Source organism: Camelus dromedarius, chromosome 22 (genome assembly GCF_036321535.1).
Source record: "Camelus dromedarius isolate mCamDro1 chromosome 22, mCamDro1.pat, whole genome shotgun sequence".
Classification (NCBI taxonomy): Eukaryota; Metazoa; Chordata; class Mammalia; order Artiodactyla; family Camelidae; genus Camelus; species Camelus dromedarius.
Window position 1 is genome coordinate 26,880,757 of NC_087457.1, and position 21,552 is coordinate 26,902,308.

At 39.9% G+C, this 21,552-nt stretch overlaps 1 protein-coding gene and 1 long non-coding RNA gene across 3 annotated transcripts; one reads left to right on the forward strand and one right to left on the reverse strand.

Annotated features, from left to right (window-relative positions):
- Nucleotides 1–81: 81 nt before the first annotated feature.
- LOC105084426 (uncharacterized) lies at nucleotides 82–20,660 on the forward strand. The gene is made up of 4 exons (XR_010377367.1): nucleotides 82–422; nucleotides 6,124–6,204; nucleotides 16,398–19,680; nucleotides 20,433–20,660. It is a non-coding gene; the product is annotated as an uncharacterized LOC105084426 (long non-coding RNA).
- CDKN2AIP (CDKN2A interacting protein) lies at nucleotides 17,527–20,930 on the reverse strand. Of its 2 annotated transcripts, none has more exons than XM_010974551.3 (3): nucleotides 20,656–20,930; nucleotides 20,104–20,203; nucleotides 17,527–19,661 (listed from the first exon to the last, which is right to left on the reverse strand). In XM_010974551.3, exons 1-3 carry the CDS (start codon nucleotides 20,928–20,930, stop codon nucleotides 19,653–19,655), a joined length of 384 nt encoding a protein of 127 aa, XP_010972853.2. In that variant the 3' UTR covers nucleotides 17,527–19,652. The 2 variants fall into 2 exon arrangements, with proteins under 2 accessions (XP_010972853.2, XP_031296195.1); XM_031440335.2 differs by having other exon boundaries at nucleotides 20,073–20,203.
- Nucleotides 20,931–21,552: the final 622 nt, after the last annotated feature.

Consider the following 21,552-nt stretch of genomic DNA (forward strand, 5'->3'; position numbering starts at 1 on the left):
CCCGCGGGGAGGGTGCGGAGGGCGGCCAAACGGCAGGCTGCGCCCCGCCCCCTCTTAAAGGAGAAGCACTGTCCAGCTCGCCTCTTTGCTCGGTGTCCGAATGGGACTTGCGGGTACTGGTGGCTGACTCCCTCCTTCCGTCCTTCCCCCAGGGAGGGGGAAGCCAGGCCCAGCTCCCCCGGCCCGGGGTTACCGACTCTTTCCCCATCAGGTGGATCTGGCGCGGCCCCTCGCCATCCTTAAAAGGAGCAGCACGCGGACGCTTTCCGCCGCGGCCCGGAGGGAGGCCTGTGGGGACGACTCTGCCGGCGGGCTGCGGGCGCGGCTCCGGGCATGCGCGGCGGCTGTGTCCTCCTCCCCGCGGGTTCCGTCCTCCCGCCGCGGCATTCGGGCTCCCGGAGCACCGGGGACTGATCCCGGAGGTAGGCGGTGCCCCCGCGGCGCCGTGCGGGTCCTTTCTTCCGTAGTCCGCCCGCCGTTTGAATCTCCCTCCTGACCTCGGCGCGCTTGCTCCCTTCCTCAGACGCGGGGCCTCCCGCCGCCCGGGGACCTTGCAGGTTTTGCCCACCCTCCGGCGCATGAGGAATCTCGTTTAATATAGGCTGGCTCTGCCCCTTACCTTGGCCAACAGACAACCTTAAAAAAAAAAAAAGTCCTTCCACACCCCCGAGAATGTTTAAGCATGAAACGTCGGCGAGGTCTCCCAGTGGCGTGAAGGGCACCGCCGCCTTTACATCTGTTTCTACCCTGAGACTGAAAAGCACAGGAGGGACGAGGGGTAACTGAGACGCGAGAAAAACCTAACCAGTAGTCAGGCCCGCGTCCTCATCTACGTGGTCGGCTGCCAGGGTTTCAATTCCGTCTGATGTTAAATGAAATGCCCAGCAGAGGAGCCGATTTTAATTCCACATGGTCTCAGGGTATATCATAGCGTGTGTTTTTGGAAAGAAATGGGTGTAAAGAGAACGAATACACAGAGAATTTTAATGGAATGCCTATGTAAACAAACACTATTGTGAGTAGTACCTTTAGGCTAAAAACCAAATGTGAGTGGGTGATACAGTTGGATTTCTTCTTATATCCAGTTGGTTCGCAGCGGTGGTGCGCCTGTGTGGTCACCTATTTACAGCACTTTTGTAACAGCTGTTAATAGTAAGTAACCGCTGACATGCAAAGAGAAATCTAGACCTTGATCTAGAGGATATTTTAAATTTGAAACCGAAACAAAGCACTCTTGGAAATTTGCGACTTGGGAGCAAAATATGTATATGTATTACACAAGACTTGGAGATTGTGTTATTATTCTGTGACACTTTGATGTTTTACCACTTGAATATTATAAGTCAACCCAGACAGTAGTGTCTTGTATTTCTGAGAACCATCTAGAGATTTTACTGTTGTCATTCTATTTAAATTTTTCAGATGACCCAGCCCCATCTTGTCAAAAAACAAATCACAGTTAAGAATTGAAGTGGGGGAGGGGATAGCTCATGCTTCCCACGCAAGAGGTCCTGGGTTCAATCCCCAGTACCTCCTCTAAAAATAAAATAAAATAAAATAAAATAAAATAATAAAATAAAATATAAACTAATTACGTCCCTCCCCCAAAAAACACCAAAAATAAAAAAAAAATTTTAAAGGATTGAATTATTTTTCCTCTCAAGACCCTACTACTTTTGTTTACTCAGATTTGAATCAGCTAGTTTTTTTTATTGAAGGCCCAAAATAAAGCAAGTGCCTTATTATTTATTGATTCAGATTAGACACAAAATGCACGTATGGATTTTATTCAGGGATCTGCAGGCAGATATTACACAAGGTTAGAAACTAGAAGAGAGAAAAGGCAGTGGTTCGGAGTACCTAGAGCACTCCTTCCAGGAACCTAGAACAGGAAGAGAGGAAGGAAGGATGTGTGGAAATGAAGGCCTTTTACAGCATTCTTTTCACCTTTCATAATTCTGTTGAACAGGCTGAAAGGAAGCAGAGTCCAAACAATGATTTTTCAGCTTGTGTTGATCTAAACCTATAAAGAACACTCCTATATGTGTATACATGTGTGTCTATATGAATTATTCCAGACATGTGCTTTTCTTGCTCTATTAATTTATAAAAGTTAAAGGCTTCTTCCTGCCATACTTGTGAAAGCAGACTCTGTGGGGAGAGTTAAAAAAAAAAAAAAAAAAAAAACCACCATACTCCTCAAATTCAACCCTTGACCTTGGTTATTTATCATGTTCTTTCTCCTCAGTAATCACTTACCTGGAAATTTGGGGCCTTTTCAAATTGGGTTGCTATACTATGCTAAATGCAATATTTAAAAGTCCCCGGTTCTCCACAATATACAGTTAAGGTGATATTTAATCCTATGAATAAAGCAAAAAGACATCTATTTGCTTTTCATTACATATTTTCTACCATAAAGTAACCTTAAAAAAGATAATACCCCCGAATTAGTAGAAGTACCTGGCATTACATTTATTTATTTATTTATTAAAGTGGCAGTTTCTTATTTATTTATTTATTGGGGAGGTGGTAATTAGGCTCATTTATTTATTTACTTTAATAGAGGTCCCTGGGAGTGAACCAAGGACCTCGTGCATGTGCTCTACCACTGAGCTATGCCTTCCCCTCACCGTTATCTTTCATTTTAAATCAGTTACTTTAAGGGGTACCTGGTAGGATAGTAGGAAATGTTTAACGGGTCCCTGGTAGACCTTTATTTATACTATTGTGAGGGAGTAACCAATTCAAACTAAGAAAACTATAAAAACAAACTAACAAATAGTTCTGAAGGATTCCTAAAGATACCTCTGGAGAAGATTCGACTTCTGCTTGAGTCAGGCCAATCACATTTGAAATGCTTTTTTTTTTGTTCTACTTTTTAATATTTTTAAAACCTTTATTGTGGAAAATTTCAAACACACACAAAAGTAGAGGTAATAGAAAGAAATCAACAATGAAAAAAAAAAGAGTAGAGGTAATAGGACCTCTAATATACCATTCGCCCACCTTGAACTTTTATCAATATATAGCCCGTAACAGTTCCATCTCTAACCCTTTGCACTCCCTTACTGTTGCTGGGTTGTTATCATTTTATCTGTAAATACTTTTAAAATATGAGCGGCTAAGAGATGATTTTTTTAAAACATCCACAATATCATTATCTCATCCAAAAATTATCTTACTCTCATTTAATATGCAGACAATTGAAATTTCCCTATTGTCTCATTAAAATCTTTTTACACTTGGTTTGTTCAATAGGATCCAAACATTCCACACTGCATTTGGTTAGGTCTTTTCCAAACCAGTAAGAGGCAGTTAATTCTCTATTTAATTCAGTGCAGCAGATAGCAATGTTTTTCTAAGGAAGATATTTGGATTGTTAGGGAAATTCAAGAAAATCACTCTGAACAAAATCCTCATATTAAAAGGTCACCAGCTGATATCCCCCTGCAGAAATGTAACTGCACCTACTGCAGATAAATAAATCCTTAAAAATCTGAGCATTTGTTTTAGAGTATAATTTGTTCTAAAAGATCTAAGTGAAACATTTTAAATTGTACTAAAAAAACCTTAAATTTTAAATCAATTCATTAGTACAACAGGCAATAACAACAAGGAAAAATACTAACAGTCTGCAGCTCCACTGAGCTCAGTTTTTAATTGTTTGGTTGCATAAGTAGTACACATTGATTGTAGGAAAAAAATAGACCAAAAACAAAGACATATAAAATCACTAAAAACTGGAGATAAATCTTGGTATCTAAGTACACCCCCAAGATGATTCCATTTTAGTTTTTTGCTTTATGGAAACACTTTGGCTAGGACTAAAGGACAAAGTTAAGAAAATATTTAGATTTTCGAGATGGAATATTGGAAATATGGGTACTGTTAGCCTGCACATTTAATTTACGAGGGAGACAAGCACAGATTGGTGTGTACAGTTAATCCTATTATAGGTTACAGTACTGTTCAGCAATTAGAATGACTACTAACAGCAAAAGATGATCTTAAAATATTTTAATGAAGGACTCTATCACTAGGATTATAGTCATAGAAAATTCAGTATGATAAAATGCCATTCCCATAACCAAGAGAAAAAGCAAGCACGTATTACCCACTTTGGTTATCCCAGAGAGAATAAAATAACACATATGGTATACTTTGCATATTGCTGACCAGAAAAACATTCAGTTTTCCCTGGATGGTTACCATAGTTACATGCGCCGTTTATAACATCAAGAGGGGGAACTAGGTCACAATATTGAAGGAGTTTGAATTATGCAATTATGTTTCCTAAAAGCAGGATAAAGGGTTTAAAATTTAGGGAAGAGGGCTTTATACTAACGTCCAAAATTGAAATTCTGGTCTGATTTTGCTGGAAAAACTTCATAAATTTGTCCAAAATTAAATAGTTGATATTGTAGACGTAAATTGTTTAACCTGACAAATAATGTCATAGCTCGATCCATAAGTGTGATAAAAGAGATGCCAGCACATTCTGTCCTCGTAGAAAGCCCTTTATCTTAGTGAGCTCTCTTACCTTAAAATGTTTTTGCAGATAATCAGTAAGCCCAATGATAGCCTAGGATCTGGGAGTAGCCAAAACGTGTAAACGAAGCTCTGACCTCTTACCTTGGAAAGTCTGAGAGCTTGGGGCAATGCCTTTCATATGCTGCTCTTAATTTATTGTAGAGATTTTCCTGTTAATTTTATCAAATGGACAGAGAAGCGTGGAATATATTGAAAGCCGTGATAGCATAGACTTCACTTTCTTTAAATTACACATTTTTTTTTTTTTTACTAAGAACGTTAGAAAAGATGATTTTATTCAAGAACCATGTCTGCTGTATCAGAGCCCTGCACAGTGCTAAAGAAACAGAGGTTAGATGAAGGAACAGCGAAGAAAAAAAATGCATCTCAAGGTTGCACAATTTCAGATTTTTTAAATCTCATTATCACTATATAGACTCAGATTTTTTTATACCTGAAACTAATCTTAGATCAATGATTTCCCCCAAAGGAAGAGAGAGTAGCTGGGTGAGCCCCTGCTGCTGCTGTTGTCCTGTCTGTAGGGAGAGATGGGGAAGAGGTTGAGAATCCCTATTAGAAATCACCTCTAAGCCAACTTGTCTTTTACAGGTGATGATATGGAGACCCAGAGAAGTCAAGTAACTAGCCCAGGGTCACACAGCAACTCATGAATAAGTGTACATCTAAAACTGAAGATTAAAACAAATACTAATCTTACTTTCTGGTTGGTAATCATTGGAAAGGAGAAAAGTACCCATGGGGGGAAAAATTAAGAATTTGGGGTATTATAAAATTACTTTTTCTGAGAAGTCTTGTGGCAAATTTAACAGTATTACCTCTGAAAGAAAACTAGAGTTTCCAGAATAATATTTAAAATAATCATAAAGTCTATGGCCATACCACCCTGAATGTGCCCGATCTCGTCATAAAATAATCATAAAATTCAAAGTACTGGAAATCATGTATCCTTTGGACTGTCATTTATTTTCAAGGGCAAATGCCCCATGCCTTCAGCTCTAGTTGAAGTGGCCTTTTAAAAATGAAACTCATGCCTCTGGCCAGGAGCTTTTTGCTAAATCTTTTGTTCTTTGTAATGAGTCTAATTGATTATTTAATGAGGCTTTATTGAGGCTGTTGTTACATTAATTGCTCTTGGCATGGTTGATTTAATCCAGCACTTTGGTGACTATTGATTTAGCTTCTGAGGGTAACAAATTTTTAAAAATCGCTTATCTAATCTATTTCCTTAAATTGAGGTTCTCTAACTCTTTTATCTGTGGAAACTAGTATATCTCTCTTTATACAATATGTGTGTTTCTGAAAAATTGTATTAAAACCTTATTTTGCTACCAGTAACTTTAAATACGCTGGTTCTATAATACAGAAGACCCACGTTTTGAAATTATTTATTCAACAAATAATTTACCTGATTGTCTTTTGTCTTCTAGACTGCCCTCAATTGTTTTGTTATGCTTGAGAAAACATAGGTTGTTTTCTTCCTTATCTAACTGCAGCCTACCTGGGGCTGCTTTTGCTTGTCCTAACCGGTGTTCATTCCAGATACTTTAGCATAATATCCTTTGCTCACAGAAATGACATCTTCAGGGAGAAGACTTTGAAGAAATGCCTGATGTGACAGTAGAAATATTTTCTTCCGGTATCTCATCTAAAGTAAGTACTGGAATTAGATTAAAACAAATATATAAAGGTATGGGGAAAATTTTGTACAGAAAATATTAGAAGCTAAAAAGCCTTCTGTTATGGGGAAATTGAATCAGAGAAAGGAGTGATTATTTGAGCCATTAATGGTGGGGGTACAACATTAGAATTAAAATTTAGGGAACATGATATTTAAATTATATCTGTAGAAACTATTTGTAACACTTTTATGCATAACAAAAAATACAAATGTAGTACAGGGTTGGACTAAGAGTCTATCTAACTTAATCTTTGAAAAATGGCATGTTGATTCAAAAATAATTTCAAAATTGCTAGTGACTTCCTTACCAAAGTGCCTACTATATCGAAAGAAATAGTTTTAAACTCTTGCCAGGCCCAGGGAAAGAGAAGTCACCTTATTTAGTTATCAGATTTACATCTCTTATGATCAAACATATGAACATGGTCCTGTTCAACATGAAACGCTCTCCGGCAGTCACATTGAGGTCCCTTTATGGTAATGTGGGCTATTGGGAATCACAGGTTTCCAGGTCTACCCAGGGTTCTCTCTTCCATGCTCCAAGTACAAAATCCTGAGGCTTCAGTTGAGAATCTAAATCTACTATTGAAGGGGGGGGGGGCAGGCTTTCTCCCTGTGGAGTCAGAGGAGGCCCTCCCACACTGGAGGAAACACAGACCTCAGACTCTTTAAGTACCACCGGCCACCTATCAGTCTGAAACCTGAAGTGACTGGCTCTCCTTTTCATCGATAACAAAGAATGCCTGCACTACAGATGGTTTACAGGCATATGGTTTTTGAATAAACTTCTATTGCTGCTCTTGTGGTGGTGGTGGTATTTTTTAAGAGGGGGCTTATAAAAATGACCCAGATTAAGAGTAGAAATTTTCAAAATAGGCAGCCTTAAAAAGAAGTGCATTGAATTTCAATATTCAGTCTACTGCCCAAAGTTAAGTACTTTTAATACTATTTTGTATGTCCTTCCAGTCTTTTTTCCATCTGTTTACTTTTTTTTTTTACAGAATTGAGCTGAAATGTATACATTCATCTGTATGGTTTATGATGACTAGGTAATGTTCCATCACATAATAATATTGTGGTTAATTACTTTATACATTTTGGTTGTTTAGGCTTTTAGTTTTTCTGTCTTGTAAGGCTGAGATGACCATCTGTGTGCTCAGTTATTTTTATGTGTTTTGGATTATGTCCTTAATAGAGGCCCCTTCCAGCAGAATTATTGGGTAAAATCTTCTGCTACATATTGATATTTGGGCAGGTTTTCTCTTTTCCTTCCCCACTCCCTTCCTCCTGTGATTGTTCGCCAGTATCCACAATAGTAGTTGCTTCCTTCTGTGCCTTATTTTATACTCTTTGGGATCTTGTATTCTTCTCAGATTCCTCTTTCAGTTGCAAAACTGCCAGCTAACACAGTGGGACCCCTTTGTATTTCTCCATTAGCCCCAACTTGAGAAAGAGACAAGCTCAAGATTCACATTTCATCCATCGTACTTCCTAAATTTTCATCTCTTCCCGATCTTTTAACAACAGAAATACAAATCAAAGTATTTTACATATCTCATCTTATTTAACCCTCACAATTACATTAAAGCAGTCTTATCATCTTTGTTTTATAGATGCAGAAATTGAGGCACAGGGTTTAAATAACTTGCCCAAGATCATACATTAAACAATAGATTGAAGATTTCAATCCAGGCTTATCTAACTTCAGAATTCTTTCTATTTTACCACTGTTTCTGCCTAGTTAAAAGAAAACTCTATGAACAAATGCCCAGTGGATTAATTTCCCAAATAATGATGTAGGGGAGGCAAACCTTCCTCTTAGATTCTGTGTCTAGGGCCTGCGAATTAGACTGAAAAGGATACACTCACAGGAGAAATGGCATACAAATTTTGTCTGATGCTAATATTTCAATTTTTTCACATACATGGAGCCCTTCATGTAAAGTAACTATCTAGAGAAGCAATTAAGCTCCGGGGGCGCATATGCCATCTTAACAAAGGGTGATAAATTGTGGAGAAGTGACAAGACAAAGTAAAAGGGCTTTGGGCTTCTGCACATAGTACATTGTGGGAAAGTAAACACACTAGGGAAGGTGATGGAAGCAGGGTGATTTAGTGAAGTTTCATTTACGTAGACTTATCTCGACGTCACCTCCATCTCCTGCGGTACACATTTTTCCCTTCCTGGTACGGGAGAGGGTAACACCCTCACAAAGGGAAATTTGTGCTCAGCTTTGAGGCAGAAACGGTGAGAGCAAACAGTTTTTCTTGCATCTGCTGTTTCTCAATTTCCATCAGCTCAAAACAATCCAAATGCCAAAGTGGCATATTTGGGGATGGCGTATTCCAGTCCTCTTCAGTTTACCACTGCCACTTGATGTGATTAGAGAAATGACTGAAATCCAGCGCTCCTTTATTCTTTGTTTTCCTCTATTACATTTTCCTCATGTTCAGGCCACTTATTCTTTCAGTTTTTCCCTCAGTCTTGGCTCCATGACTGTGAAATTGAAATTTTAATTAGGTAGCACAAAATGATTTTCTAAGAGTGCTGTTAATTAATAAAAAGCATCGCTGCTTTAGGTGCTGTTTTGAAATTAAGAAAATTGAACAAAATTGCATTTGTATTCTGCTTTAGTAATAAACATAGCCTGATGCAAAGGAACTTATGAATATTACCAAAACAGATAATATAGCCTTACCTTTTTTCTTTTCTTTAGTAGTGTTGAATGCACATGTATTATAAATTACTCAGGCCAATGTTATCCAGATTTGCTGAGATTGTTGCTCCTGGAAACCAATAAAGTAATCAAAATTCCCAAAGACAGTGAAAACTGACCATACTCACAAGTGAGACAGTAGAACACTATATGGTCACGTAAACTTGTGGAGAAAATGTGTGTCATTCAAAGTAGAGAATTAAAAGCAAGGCAAAGCTGGATGATGGTTGTACGTTTATTTGGTCTGTCCGTGAAAATTTTCACCAGGAGGAATACTGAATAAGAGGCACAAATGTCAAATGGCAAAGCCACGAAGCAGATCAGAGGCAGAGTTAGCAGCGGGGTTTCCAGCCAGTTTTGAACCCTCTCCATCAGAATGATCTTCAGCAGTTACTGGAAATGCATGTTTCTGCACCGTAGCCTAGTGTGACTTAACAAGAAATCGCAGAAGCAGGGCCCTGGAATCTGCTTTTTAGACAAGCTCCTCGTAATTCTTTACTCACTGAAGTGGAAAACCACAGCCTTGTCTCTGATTCCCTGCCTAGTTGCCAGTCACTTGAAGAAGTCTAGTCACCTTGTGGCCCCACATTTGTCATTTTCATGTGTAGCTAAATGTTGGCAAATTTTTCTTCAGGGTTTGCATTCTTGAAATAATCAGACATTTATAAATCCTTTAAAATACTCTGGTATTTTATTAATAAAGTGCTTTCCATCAAATTATATGACGAAGTTAGAGACATGTATCTGATACCATTGTAAACAAATTCGGCTGAAAAATATTTCCCTGATAACATATTAAGAAATCAAAACCATTTAGGGAGACTTCTGAAATACTTAGAGACAAATGATTTGCTTCACAATAATATAGGAAGTAGGGTAGTTGATGAAGTTACAGATGAAATATGATTGACAATGAGTTTGTAGATGTTAAGTTGGGTGATGATTATATAGGAGTTCATGATATTATTTTGTCTGCTTTTATATATGCTTAATATACTCCATAACAAAAAAAAATTGAAAGAGACAAAAGCTGCCCACCCTATGCTTTCTAAAGACTGTCTTATTACAAAATCCCTGGGGTTTGCTGCTGATTACTCTCTTGGTTTCGCTACTGGGAATTTTAGATATAAAACTAAGAATATATTAACTGTATATTAGTTGTAATTTTAAAGCTCAGTTAAGCCTAAGTTAAGAGACCCAGGATGTGTTTACTATTGATAAGATTTTTTCAAAATTAAGAAATCCCTACAGTGTTATCACTGGATGAATAGAAAAACAAAATGTGATATGTTCACATAAAGGAAAAGGAAGTCTTAAAAGGGAACAAAGGTCTGACACATGCTACGATATGGGTAAACCTTGAGGACATTCTGCTAAGTGAAATAAGCCAGTTACAAAAGGACACATGCTGTATAATTCCACTTGTAGGAGGTACCTAGAATAGTCAAATTCATAGATAGAAAGTGAAATGGTGGTTGCTGGGCTGAGGCGGGGTGGGGGGGATGAGGACGACAAAGTTCTGGAGATGGATGGTAGTGATGGCTGCACAACAATGTGAATGTACTTTAAAATGACACATTTTGTGTTATGTGTATTTTACTATAATTTTAAACATTATTGAGCATCTACTAAGTGACCCCTGATGAACAAGACAGTAAGTTGCCCGGCCTCATGAAGCTTCCATTGTAGTGGAGGAAACAGATAATGACTAAGCAAAAATTAAGTAAGATAATTAAAGAAATAAAGAGGGGTTTGTGAGTACTGGGAGTAAGAGAGATTCACTCTGGATAGTGATATGAGGTAAGACCTAAAGGATGAGAATGAACCTTTAAAGTCATTCTAGGTAAAGGATGCAGCAAGTATTAAAGTCCTGAGGATGGGAAGAGGAAGAGAATGAGGCCAGGGTGATGGAAGAAGCATGTACTACGGTCTGGAATCTTTTGAGTTTGTTTGAAGAAGGATAATGGTGGGTTAGAGCAAGAGTCGGCAAACTTTTTCTGTAAAGGACCAGATAATAAATCATTTAGGCCTTGCAATCCCAGAGGAAAACAAACAAACAAATACATTCCTACAATGACATTGGTTAAGAGAAATGTCTGACATACTGTCTATAATTTTAAGAAAGGTGAGGCCAATAGTGACCATTTCTTTGCTCCACTTAGAAATGACCAGAGCCCTACCTGAACTATCCTCCATCCAAAGGTGGGACTAATAACAGGAAGAGGAGCCATAAGTGAGAAGTAACAGAAAAATACAATGTTTGTTAAAAGGCTTACTTGGATATTTGGAAGAGATCATGCTGTTGAGCTAAATTAGAGGTGATGTTGGAAGTAAGCAACTTTGTTTTTGATACCTGTGAGCACCATTCCATTCTCCAGTAAATTCCTTAGGTGTTTGGCATATCAGGCCCAATACGTGTTTATTGAATAAGAGGTTTATGTGTTTTCTGTGTTTCTGTTTATTTCCTAAGAAATCAGTGCCCTAATGCTGCCCCCTTCTGGCCCCATGACCCTCTCTCTGGACTTTTCTCCTGAGCCTGAACCTTCCCAGGCAACGCTGCCCGCTACAGACCTAGGTGGTTTGACTGTGTGGTTCCCCTTCCCCACAAAGATACTAAGATGTTAAAAGACATCAGTAGTGTAGGTAGAGTAAGTTAGTTTTTCCTACTTTTGAATTTCATATTTGATTTTTTAAAATCTTACCCAAGTTGACCTACAACTCTTATTACGGACTTCTACTGTGTAAGAGGGTAGTGAGCTGTGGTATGTGTTATATAATACAGATATGTGCCAGAGTATTTTCCCCACATTTAAAACTAAAAGTGATTTTTGCCAAATGTTCTCTTAAAAAATAATTAAATTTAGCTTTTTTTTCTGGAGATAAATAATTCTTTTTCATAAATTTTTAAAGTCATAAGGGAAACACAATAAAGCAAATAACTGGTTTAAGCCAAAATTGGGATTTAATTTCTTAAAGGTAGTCTCGGTAGATTGACTTTAAGTTAAGGTTATAAATAGATTTTTTTAAACATTTTTTTATTGATTTATAATGATTTTACAATGTTGTGTCAAATTCCAGTGTTCAGCACAATTTTTCAGTCATACATGGACATATACACACTCATTGTCACATTTTTTCTCTGTGAGCTACCATAACATTTTATAAATAGATTTTAATTAATGTTACTTACAGCATGAAAATATATTGACAATGTTCAATAGTGAAGCTATTTAAAACCATCAGTCAAAGCAGTATTAATAAAAATAGATTCTAAAACAATTTTTTATAAGACTTTGTAAAAACATTTTCTTATTGAGTGAAATGATCAGACTCACATATAAGCTCAGTAGTTACAAAATTATTGTTGATGTGTTGGTTTCTAAATCTCTTTTATAGGCCTACTTGTGCATAAAAAATATTTTTGAAACTGCAAATAAAGAGTAAAATTTGCCTCTTTAAAAGGACCCTGTGCTTATTTTGGCTGTGCAAGTACTTGGTCCTGGAGTGAATTTGAAATACACACTCCCAGATGTCATTTTCAATTGAAATGAGACCATTTTGGTCCTTGTTCTTGATGCTTGTGAAGCTCCCAAAAGCTTGCTCATTTAACTTGAGCATTGCTGCAAAATTTTCATTGTCTGTGAGTAGCAGACTTTTTTTTGGTGGAGGTACCGGGGACTAGAGATGTGAATCCAGGACCTCACACATCTAGGCATGCACTTTACCACTGAGCTACAGTGAGATACTTTTCTTTTGCAGAAATACTGAACTTGTCTAGAGAGAGATCAGGAATCTCCTCTAGTGCACACCATCAGACTGCTGTTTACAAAGTTCCTCCTCTTTTTGCAAAGTGAAGTCCTCAAGCTGAGCAGAAGGTTCAGAGGCAGGGTACCTCGCTGAGTTGTTGAGTGGTGTTGGAGGGGAGGGTCAACATGTTCCACGATGTCTGTAGTTCTTCCAGGAGGTTTACAGTAAGACTTGAGACTCTCAGAAATCTTTCCTCATTCTTAGGGCCAAACAGCAGTGGAAACATTGCAGGATGTTTATCAACATGATTTTTCCAAATATTCAATTTCTTTTTTAGACCCAAGCATCTTGTTACTTGGAGTCAAAACATTTTCTCCATGGCCTCAAAGATACTTGTTCAGCTAGTTCCTGCGATGAAGTATTTGCCACATAGTCCAGTTTCTGCTGACATTATCTTCAAAGCATTCAGAAAAATCGGATCATCAGATAACTAGCATATGCTACACCCAAGAACAGTTAGAATTTTTATGCTATCCATGTTTCATTGAACCACTAATATTTAGTTTATACTAGTTTTTTAAAGTAAGGGTTTTCTAGGTTTACTCATGCAGCAATCTCAGGGCTTCCAAAAAGGGCCACCTTGTTCCACAACTCCAAGGGACCTCAGTGTAGTCCATGTGAACGTTGGCCCCAAGTGTTATGCAACCCAGTGACTCTGGATTTCTTACTCAAGCCCTCTTTGTTTCCATCTCTTGGACCTTCCTAAGGAGGGATGCATTCTTTGATTAGTCAGGGGGTAAATGAGGCCGGCTCATTACATGGAAATTGTCATTACTCCCACCGCTGCAATACTGACACAGGTAAAGCTCATGCCGGGGACGAGAGGTCATGACCCACTTGTCTCGAATGCCCCCTTCCCTTCTTTACCTGCCTCCTCAAAATCTAGTAGGGCTGGAATGGGGGATTTCTACTTCTTGGCTAACCCTGTATGGACTTCCCCAAAGTCACGTTACCCTTCTCTCCTTCCCTATATGAGTCATAATGGCAGGATGACTGCTGGGGACTGTGAATTTCAGGGGAAGGGAGGAGTATTTTCAGAACAGTATTCTTATTTTACCTACTGTACCTATATCAAAGGTCTTGTTAATTGCATTCAATTTTTTGAAATGAAAAATGAGGACAAAGGTGCACCTCTTTACCCAACATTGGTTTCCAAACTGCAAGTTACTGGGCATGTGATTCTTTCATTAAATAATCCACGACAGCACATACAGGTAAGACAAACTTGAGATGCTTTTGTGGACCTTTTATTAGCTTTTAATTCATGAGAACCATTTTTTTCCCTCAGCAAGTGTAGAAAAATATTTAATATACAAATGGCAAAGAGTAATGAGACAGGATTCATTAAATTAGAACCAGGTAATTATTTAGTCTTCTAAAAGAACACTAGGTCTGAGTCCCTACTTCAACATTTACACATGGTGAGTTCTTGCAGTGCTGACATAGTTTTATTTTTGACCTAGGTAATTGTTATGTTGGCATTTAATAATTGGACTTTATGGACTTCTGCAATTATATTTCACAAAAAGAAATGGTAACTATTTTTAGTGTTATATAAATGTTAATTTATGTGATGTTCCCTTAAGCCTGACCTGGGTCCCTACTAACTGTGAATTCTAATATTGCTTATTGCTTAAAACAGGTTAGTTCCATTTAGTAATTGGTGGCTTTCTGCTTACATCCACTACCTGTTGCAGAAGGAAGCTGCCATCTACACCAGGCCTCACAATTGCTAATCCTCCTTCTGTTCAGTCCCAGGAGGAGCCAAGGAATTGAGAAAGGTAGAAGGAATTCAGCCTTGGGGTGTGGCTGCCCTCCTTCAACCAAAGTAGGTCTGCTCCTGTTTTCACACACCCAGGGCTCCATTTTTCTTTGAAGAAATATGCCTAAAAGAGAGCTTGAAATCCACTGATTGCATATTCTGAGCTCAGGTTTAATCATTTCAACGTCCAGATTAGTCGTAAGGAAAACACTAGGTGATTCTGATCTTGTGGCTGTGTCTTTACATTTCTCTTCCAGTTTTGTGCATTATACTTAAGTTCCACTTCTACGTAAGAGCAGTTTTATGGCTCCCTGTACTTGCTGTTTATGCTGTATCCGTTTGGTTGTTCCTAATGACTTCCAAGGATACTGATTCTACTCATAAATGTTTCAAAATCACAAAAAGTATTTGATTGCTTTCTGTTAAGCACCGGCATATGAAGTCTCTAGTTTTTACTAAAAAGAGTATCCTGTATCTAACCCTTCCTGTTTAGTATTACTTTTTTTCTTTCCAAGTTAGTCAATTTAGTTTGGGAACTTGCCCACTAACTACACATTTTCTTGCTGTACAAACCACAAAGGAAGAGATAAAAAGAACTTTAAAAATTAGTATTTTTACATAATGATCGTCCTTCAGTAGTCTTTTTAAAGAAGGGAAACAGAAAAATGGAGAGAGTAAAGTTGGTAATAGGGAAGGGAAAAGGAATGGTTCCAGCTGGACAGCAATTAACCTGCGTTCAGTGAAATTTCCTTTTTTTTTTTTGCAGAGGGGTAGTAGGAACATGAATGGCTTGACAGCTCTGCACTCATCTATTTTTGTTTAAATGGTAGGAAGCTACAAAGAGCTTCTTTAATCATCAACCACAGAAAATATTTTTCAAGTCATGCTTGAACAGATACCCATAGATTTGCCAGTGTCTCAAAGTGTCAGTGTAGGACTTCAGCACCACTGAAGACAAAGCCTACCAATTCTCCGTAAGTTATTCACAGTTGTAGAATTGACCTGCTTCCAGACGATGCTTGCTTTAGTTAACTTCTCACTACCAGTCGCTTTGGAATCCAAAGAGGAAGGCGAAATCTGTACCAAGAAAAGCTGTACTTGGCAGAGAGAACGATGGCCCTTTCACACCTAATTTAAAATGGAGCTTGCGTCTGATAACACATACCAACAGCCTTGGAATTACACATATCCTCATGACAATTACCCCAGCCAATGGCAGCAGCTGCAGGCCCCCCAAATTGGGGTTAAACTCATGAAAATACCATTCTTTAAGAACAACTTCCTAACTTTACCATTAAAAAAAATTCCCTATTTTAGCACCATCAAGAAAAATTAATTTCAGGACCTCAATTCACCTTGACTTAGAAGAAAAACCAGTATTTCCTAAATTGATATCCTATTTTATTTAGTAAACTGATTGCAAATTATTATTATTTAACAACTTCAACTGCACCCACATGGGTTACTTCCCTAGTTGGAAATATTCAAGACAGGCAAGTACTACACAGCAGCAGCGTATAAACATGAGAGTCCCTCTTACGTGACTCACTTGAAGGAAATGAGCCTTTGGAATGATGTGGTCACTTAAGACCGGTAGAAAACCAGACTGAGGGGGATTTTCAGAAATGTAAGTACTTAAGAGAAGTGAGAAATAAACGACAAAACAGTAAGAGCTTGGACTCTGGAATCAGGTATGTGCTTGAATTTGACCTTTGACCACATTACTTTTTCAGTTTCATCTGAAAAACAGGCCAAATGAGAAGTTACTCATCAGGTTGTGAGAAAGTGAGGACACATACACACTTACTAAACTATGGTACCCTTTACATGTATTATCTTGTCTGATCTTCAGTCTTAAGGCGGCTCTTTCATTTTACAGATGAAGTTAAAATGTTGAATTTCCAGGTACATGCCTACTTAGAGGCAGAGCCAAGATTCTACGTCAAGATCACAAAGCTTGTCTTCTTCTGTACCACACTATCTTGAAGAATTGTAAAACACACATTTCTTTTAAATCAGCGATTCTTTAAGTTTTTAAATACGGTCATAGCAAATAAACGTTTATAAATTAAACGTTTGTTTCTACACTAAGCAATTCCCCCAATTCTACAATATAAAAAGGTTATAACTGAAGTCTTCACTTTTATATTAACTTGAAGTTTAGCCAATTTAGGAAATTACTAAACCACCTAATTATAGATATATTATAGAAATCTATTCTTTGTAACATCTGGCTTGTTCATCTTGTAATCATTGCCCCACAAAATACACATTCCAAGGCTGAGGAAACTGAGGTAATTAAAACTGCTTTCCCAACTCATGTTACTGCTCCTCACAATATATAGTCAACCTGTTTACAGAATATGAACTTTATCTTTGGTGTTCAATTTAACATGCTCAAACATAAACCATTTTAAAAAGTTATGTAGTGAAATAAAAACAATTCTCATTATTTCAAGTATATAAAGACTCCTCTATTATTTCTAGAATATAAAATGGAAATAACTCCTACATGCTTACATTGTGCTTTTGTTCAATATTCCTACTCCAATACAACTGCCGTGTAAAAGGTTATTTCCCTGATTTTCCTCTGTACATTATCACCATTACTGCTCAAAGTTCAACATCTAGAAAGCCAGAAGGCCACAGAGATAACACTTTGGGCTAGAGTTGAAGAAAAATGAAATAGAATACCCCACCAGAGAGTAATGCAGTCAGAATCAGGTAAGTAATAGAAGTGCATTTCATTTCACTACCAACAAACAATTCAACTGAATAGGCTCATTAAAGAGCTGAGCATGGCTGCCCTATTCTGCCCAGTATTCTTCCATGAGGCCTGTAAACAAAAAAACCATCTAGTTCTAGATTTGTACTGTTAACTTCTCTATCCATAAAAAGTTGTGTGTCAGCGATGAAAAATTACCTGGTCGTAATTTACGACGAGTGGGGGAAGCCTGTTCGCAGGAATCAGTTTTGACTTAAGGGGGTGAAAAAAAAAAAACCACAACTTCTTGAAAAGGTAAAATAGCTTAAAGCATTTAATTTCTAAACAAATCAATCTGTTAATAGTAGTAGTCACAAAATAGGCTTAATATAGAAACCCACATTTATGTCCTTAAGAAAAAGTGTAAATTGTATTTTACCTCAAAACATAAATTAACCCACTTAAAGAATCTGCAGCAGTCAAAATCACGGTGAATTTTAAAACAACTTCAGAATAAAATTACCTTAAGTACTTTATACTGCTTTATATCTAAAAAATGCTTACAACTTCTCATAAAAATAGTCTGAGGCAACTATTTTTTCTTTTATTCTTTAACAGACAAGTTCAACATTATGGGCAACATTCTTTAAACCTTAAGCTTCACAGACTTTCAGACATTCAAATACCATGGTCCCCTTTTCTTTAATGTGAAGGTTTATTCAGCTAGGAAAGAAAAAGCATGGTAGACAACTGAATACATTTTCACCAAATTGAAAGTAGTACAAAAGTTTTAAGACTCTACAGAACTACACATCGTACCTAATGTATCATTAAAAACAGATGACAGTATTTCCTTCAGCAAATAAAATGGCATACTGGTATGCTGTTAATGCATACACCATTTAACCTGTACTGTCATTCACAAATTATTTACAACTTTCGCTGTGTGAAAAGAACTAGAATGTAAATTTTCTGCAAAACTGGAAAAAAGCAATACAAAATTTGTGAAAGCCTGTGTTTTGTATTATACAAAAGTAAGCCAGTTTTTTCTCTTCAAATACCAGATACTGAATGCAGTGATATGCTGGACAGTTTACAGTAATTCTTGAGGATGTTTTAATGCTGGAGGTAAGTTTACAGGCCTTGACTCTTCGTCGAGGAGTACTAGGTCTTCTATTTCACTGCCTCTGTATTTCCTTTTACAGATTTTTACCACCACCTTTTTCTTGAGAAATAACTTCAATGCTTCTCTTGATGCAACTGCTTTTGCGTTTTCTTTGCTTTTTCCACAGCCAGTGCCCAAATACACAGACTTACACCTCAATTCACAAACAATACTTTCTTGAGAGCTTTTATTTTGAGGCAGATCTGCCAGTTCTTTCAGTGGGACAAAAAACACATCCAGTGTTGCTTTCAGGGCCTCAATAGCTGCATTTAGGAGCTCTCCATGATTCACACTGGGACTAAAGCCACCAACGGCCACCAACTTCCACGCCACCGTTTTATACAGTCTATTGAAAAAAGGTTGCTTCTGTTTCACATCTTCATTGGTTAACTTGCAGCAAGAGAATTTGACAGAACTCTCACTTGACTGTGTAGCACTTTTAGAAGGCAACTGTGACGTGCTAGTCTGAGAACTACTCTTAGAAGCCAGCTGGGACACACCTGCTGTGGAAGTGCTCTTAGAAATGAGAGCGCCACTGGTCTGGGAGCTGCTCTTGGAAGCTAACAGCGATGCAGCGACCTGCGAAGTGCTTTTGGAAGTCAGCATCGATGTGTTTGTTGAGGTGCTGCTCTTGGGAGTTAGTAAAGATGTGCCTGATGAGGAACTGTTTTTAGAAACCGATGATGAAACACTTGCCTCTGAACTAGTTTTGGAAGTTAACCCACTTGAAGCTGTCTCTGAACTAGGTTTGGAAGACAACAGTGGCAGCTCTACTTCTGAGCTTCCTGAGGAGCCCAACAAGGGCACCTCGATCTCTGAGATGCTCTGAGAAACTAAGACTGAAGGGCCTTCCAAAGCACTCTTTTTCGGTGAGCCACTCTGTTGTCTGGAATCAGTGGACTGGGTCACGTGACTATTCACACTGGACTTCAACAATGAAGAAACAAACGACGCTGAACCATGTTTATCTGGAGCTTCCGATTCAGCTTTTCCGGGACCTACCGTTGTTACCTGAGAGGAAGTGCTGCTGCTGCTTTGGCTGGAAACAGATCGGTCTCCATCACTTGTGGAGCTATTCTGACTCGGGGTGCCAGAGCTCCGACTCGAGTTCCCACCACTCTCTGACTTGGTAGATGACCCCGAACCCGCTGAGCTGTTTTCCTGCTGAGATGATGTGCGGTCTGTTTTGGCAGGAATTTTTGCATGATCTTGCTCAACTGCAGAATTGCCTTTTCCTTCTATGGCTCGTTTTTTCGTTGGTTCTTCTACCCCTTCTGAAAAGAAAGAAAACAGGTATGTGACTAAGCCTACCTCATACGTATCAGCTGAAAATTTACGAGAGATACTCATATTAAAATAAAGGCACAAGGTGAAAATATTTCAGGACTCGTAGAGTCTTTAAAAAGTTTCTTTAAAAACTTCGTTAATTTCTTAAAACAGCGTTGAATTAACATCAATGATTTCTCATAGTAAAAAATCAACAGCGTGGACATTTAACACTTCGAAATCTCAGAGTCAAAGGAAACTATAAAACACAGACACATAATTTAGGTTTAACATTCCAACTTGATTAATAACAGTATGTAAAGTCTAGCTTGTTAAAAAAAATTAGTAACAATCATTCCTAATTATATCAAACTTAGGTTCTAAACTCCTATGTATGTTCACATCTATGATCTGCTAACCATTGCTACTCGATATCCCTCTTTTCTTCACCTTGGCAACCAGTTCGTCTCTTGTTGTATGGATTGGAGCATCTGTCACTTTGATGCCTTCAGCCATACTAAGTATTTTATCCATAACTTTTTGGGGATACCTGAAAAAAAAAAAAGGGGAGGAAGACACTTTAAAAAGCATTTCTGCTAAGCTGCCACCTCTCGAGTACAAAAACAGGCCACAGGAACTGCATTTCCTTGTCGTAATCAAGAAACTGAAACAACCCCCAGGAACTTTGTTTCCTGGAACCCCACAAACACACACCCGGGGTTTGGGAGGCGGGGTCCCTCCTTACCAATCTAATTTAACCTAGTGTCCCTCTCCCCTAGAGCGCTGTCAGCTCAACGCCAGCAGCTCCCCACCCGACCGGGGCACCTCCAGACGGCTAATCATGTCGGCTTCGGGCAGAGACGCCCTTCTCGCCCTTAGAGGGCAGCCGGGCCCGCGGATTCCCGCGCTTCGCCACTTCCCTTCCAGACCGAGGGCTCCGGGCCCCAGTCCAGGGCGGAAGACAAAACGGGGAGAGCTGCTCGGGGACGCCGGCTCACTCACCGGCACCCGAGGAAGACGTGGTTGGCCCAGGCCATGGAAAAGGAGATGAGCTGCTGCAGCTGCCGATTGCGGGTCCCGCTCCCGGCGTCGGCGGCTTCCTCCTGGTTAGCGGAGGCAGCGCCGCCGGCGGCGGGGGCCAAGTCCCCGGCGTTGCGGAGCAGGAACTCCCTGCGGTGGCGCCAGTGTTTGTCGGTCTCGCCGTCGCAGCGCAGCGCCTCCACCCAGGCGGCCACCCGCGGGTTCTGGCTCAGGTACTCCGACACCTCCTGCGCCATGTTGGGCCTGCAGGTCGCGGAGGCCGCGAGCAGACGCTGCTCCGGGAGGGAGGCGGGGGGCGCGGGGCGAGCGGCCCTGTCACTGCGGCCTGCACCGGCGGCCCGTCCAGAGAACGCCCCTCGAGAGGCGCACGCACCAAACAACAGCGCCGGGAGCAGCCGAACCGCCCACTTCCGCCCGCCGCTGGCTCCTTCCCTTTTATAACCTCGCCGCCGCCGAGCGCCCGCGCGTCCTTCCGGCGCGAGCCGGCTCTCCCAGGTCGCTTTGCGGCGCGCGAGCGGCCGCGACGCTGCGGCCCCGGCCGGCGGGGGGAGGGGAGGGGAGGCGGGCGCGCACCTCCCGACCCCAGAGGGCGGGTCGTCAGGGGTTCGGCCGGGGCGCCCTCGGGCTGGGCGCGGACCTCGGCGTCCCTCCTCCGCTTTGTGACGCTGCTCCGGGCCCGCCGGGCAGGGGATCCGGGGCGAGTGAGGCCAGGCCTGGTGGCCGAGCGCGGCCGGGCAGGCGGGCCAAGTCCTCGCGCGTCGCGCGCGTCCCCGCGGATTGAGCTGCAGTACGGACGCGAGGTCGGGGCGGCTCGGCCCGGGGACGCTGGTTTCGAGCGGGGCCAAAATAAACAAAAGC

Excerpts from the sequence above, each read along its gene's own strand:
- CDKN2AIP (XM_031440335.2), bottom strand. The coding sequence starts at position 20,930 with ATGGCGCAGGAGGTGTCGGAGTACCTGAGCCAGAACCCGCGGGTGGCC. Across the intron at positions 20,204-20,655 it reads CACGTCTTCCTCGGGTGCCG|GTATCCCCAAAAAGTTATGG; the intron begins GTGAGTGAGCCG and ends TTTTTTTTTCAG. Across the intron at positions 19,662-20,072 it reads AGGGATATCGAGTAGCAATG|AAGGGGTAGAAGAACCAACG; the intron begins GTTAGCAGATCA and ends CTTTCTTTTCAG.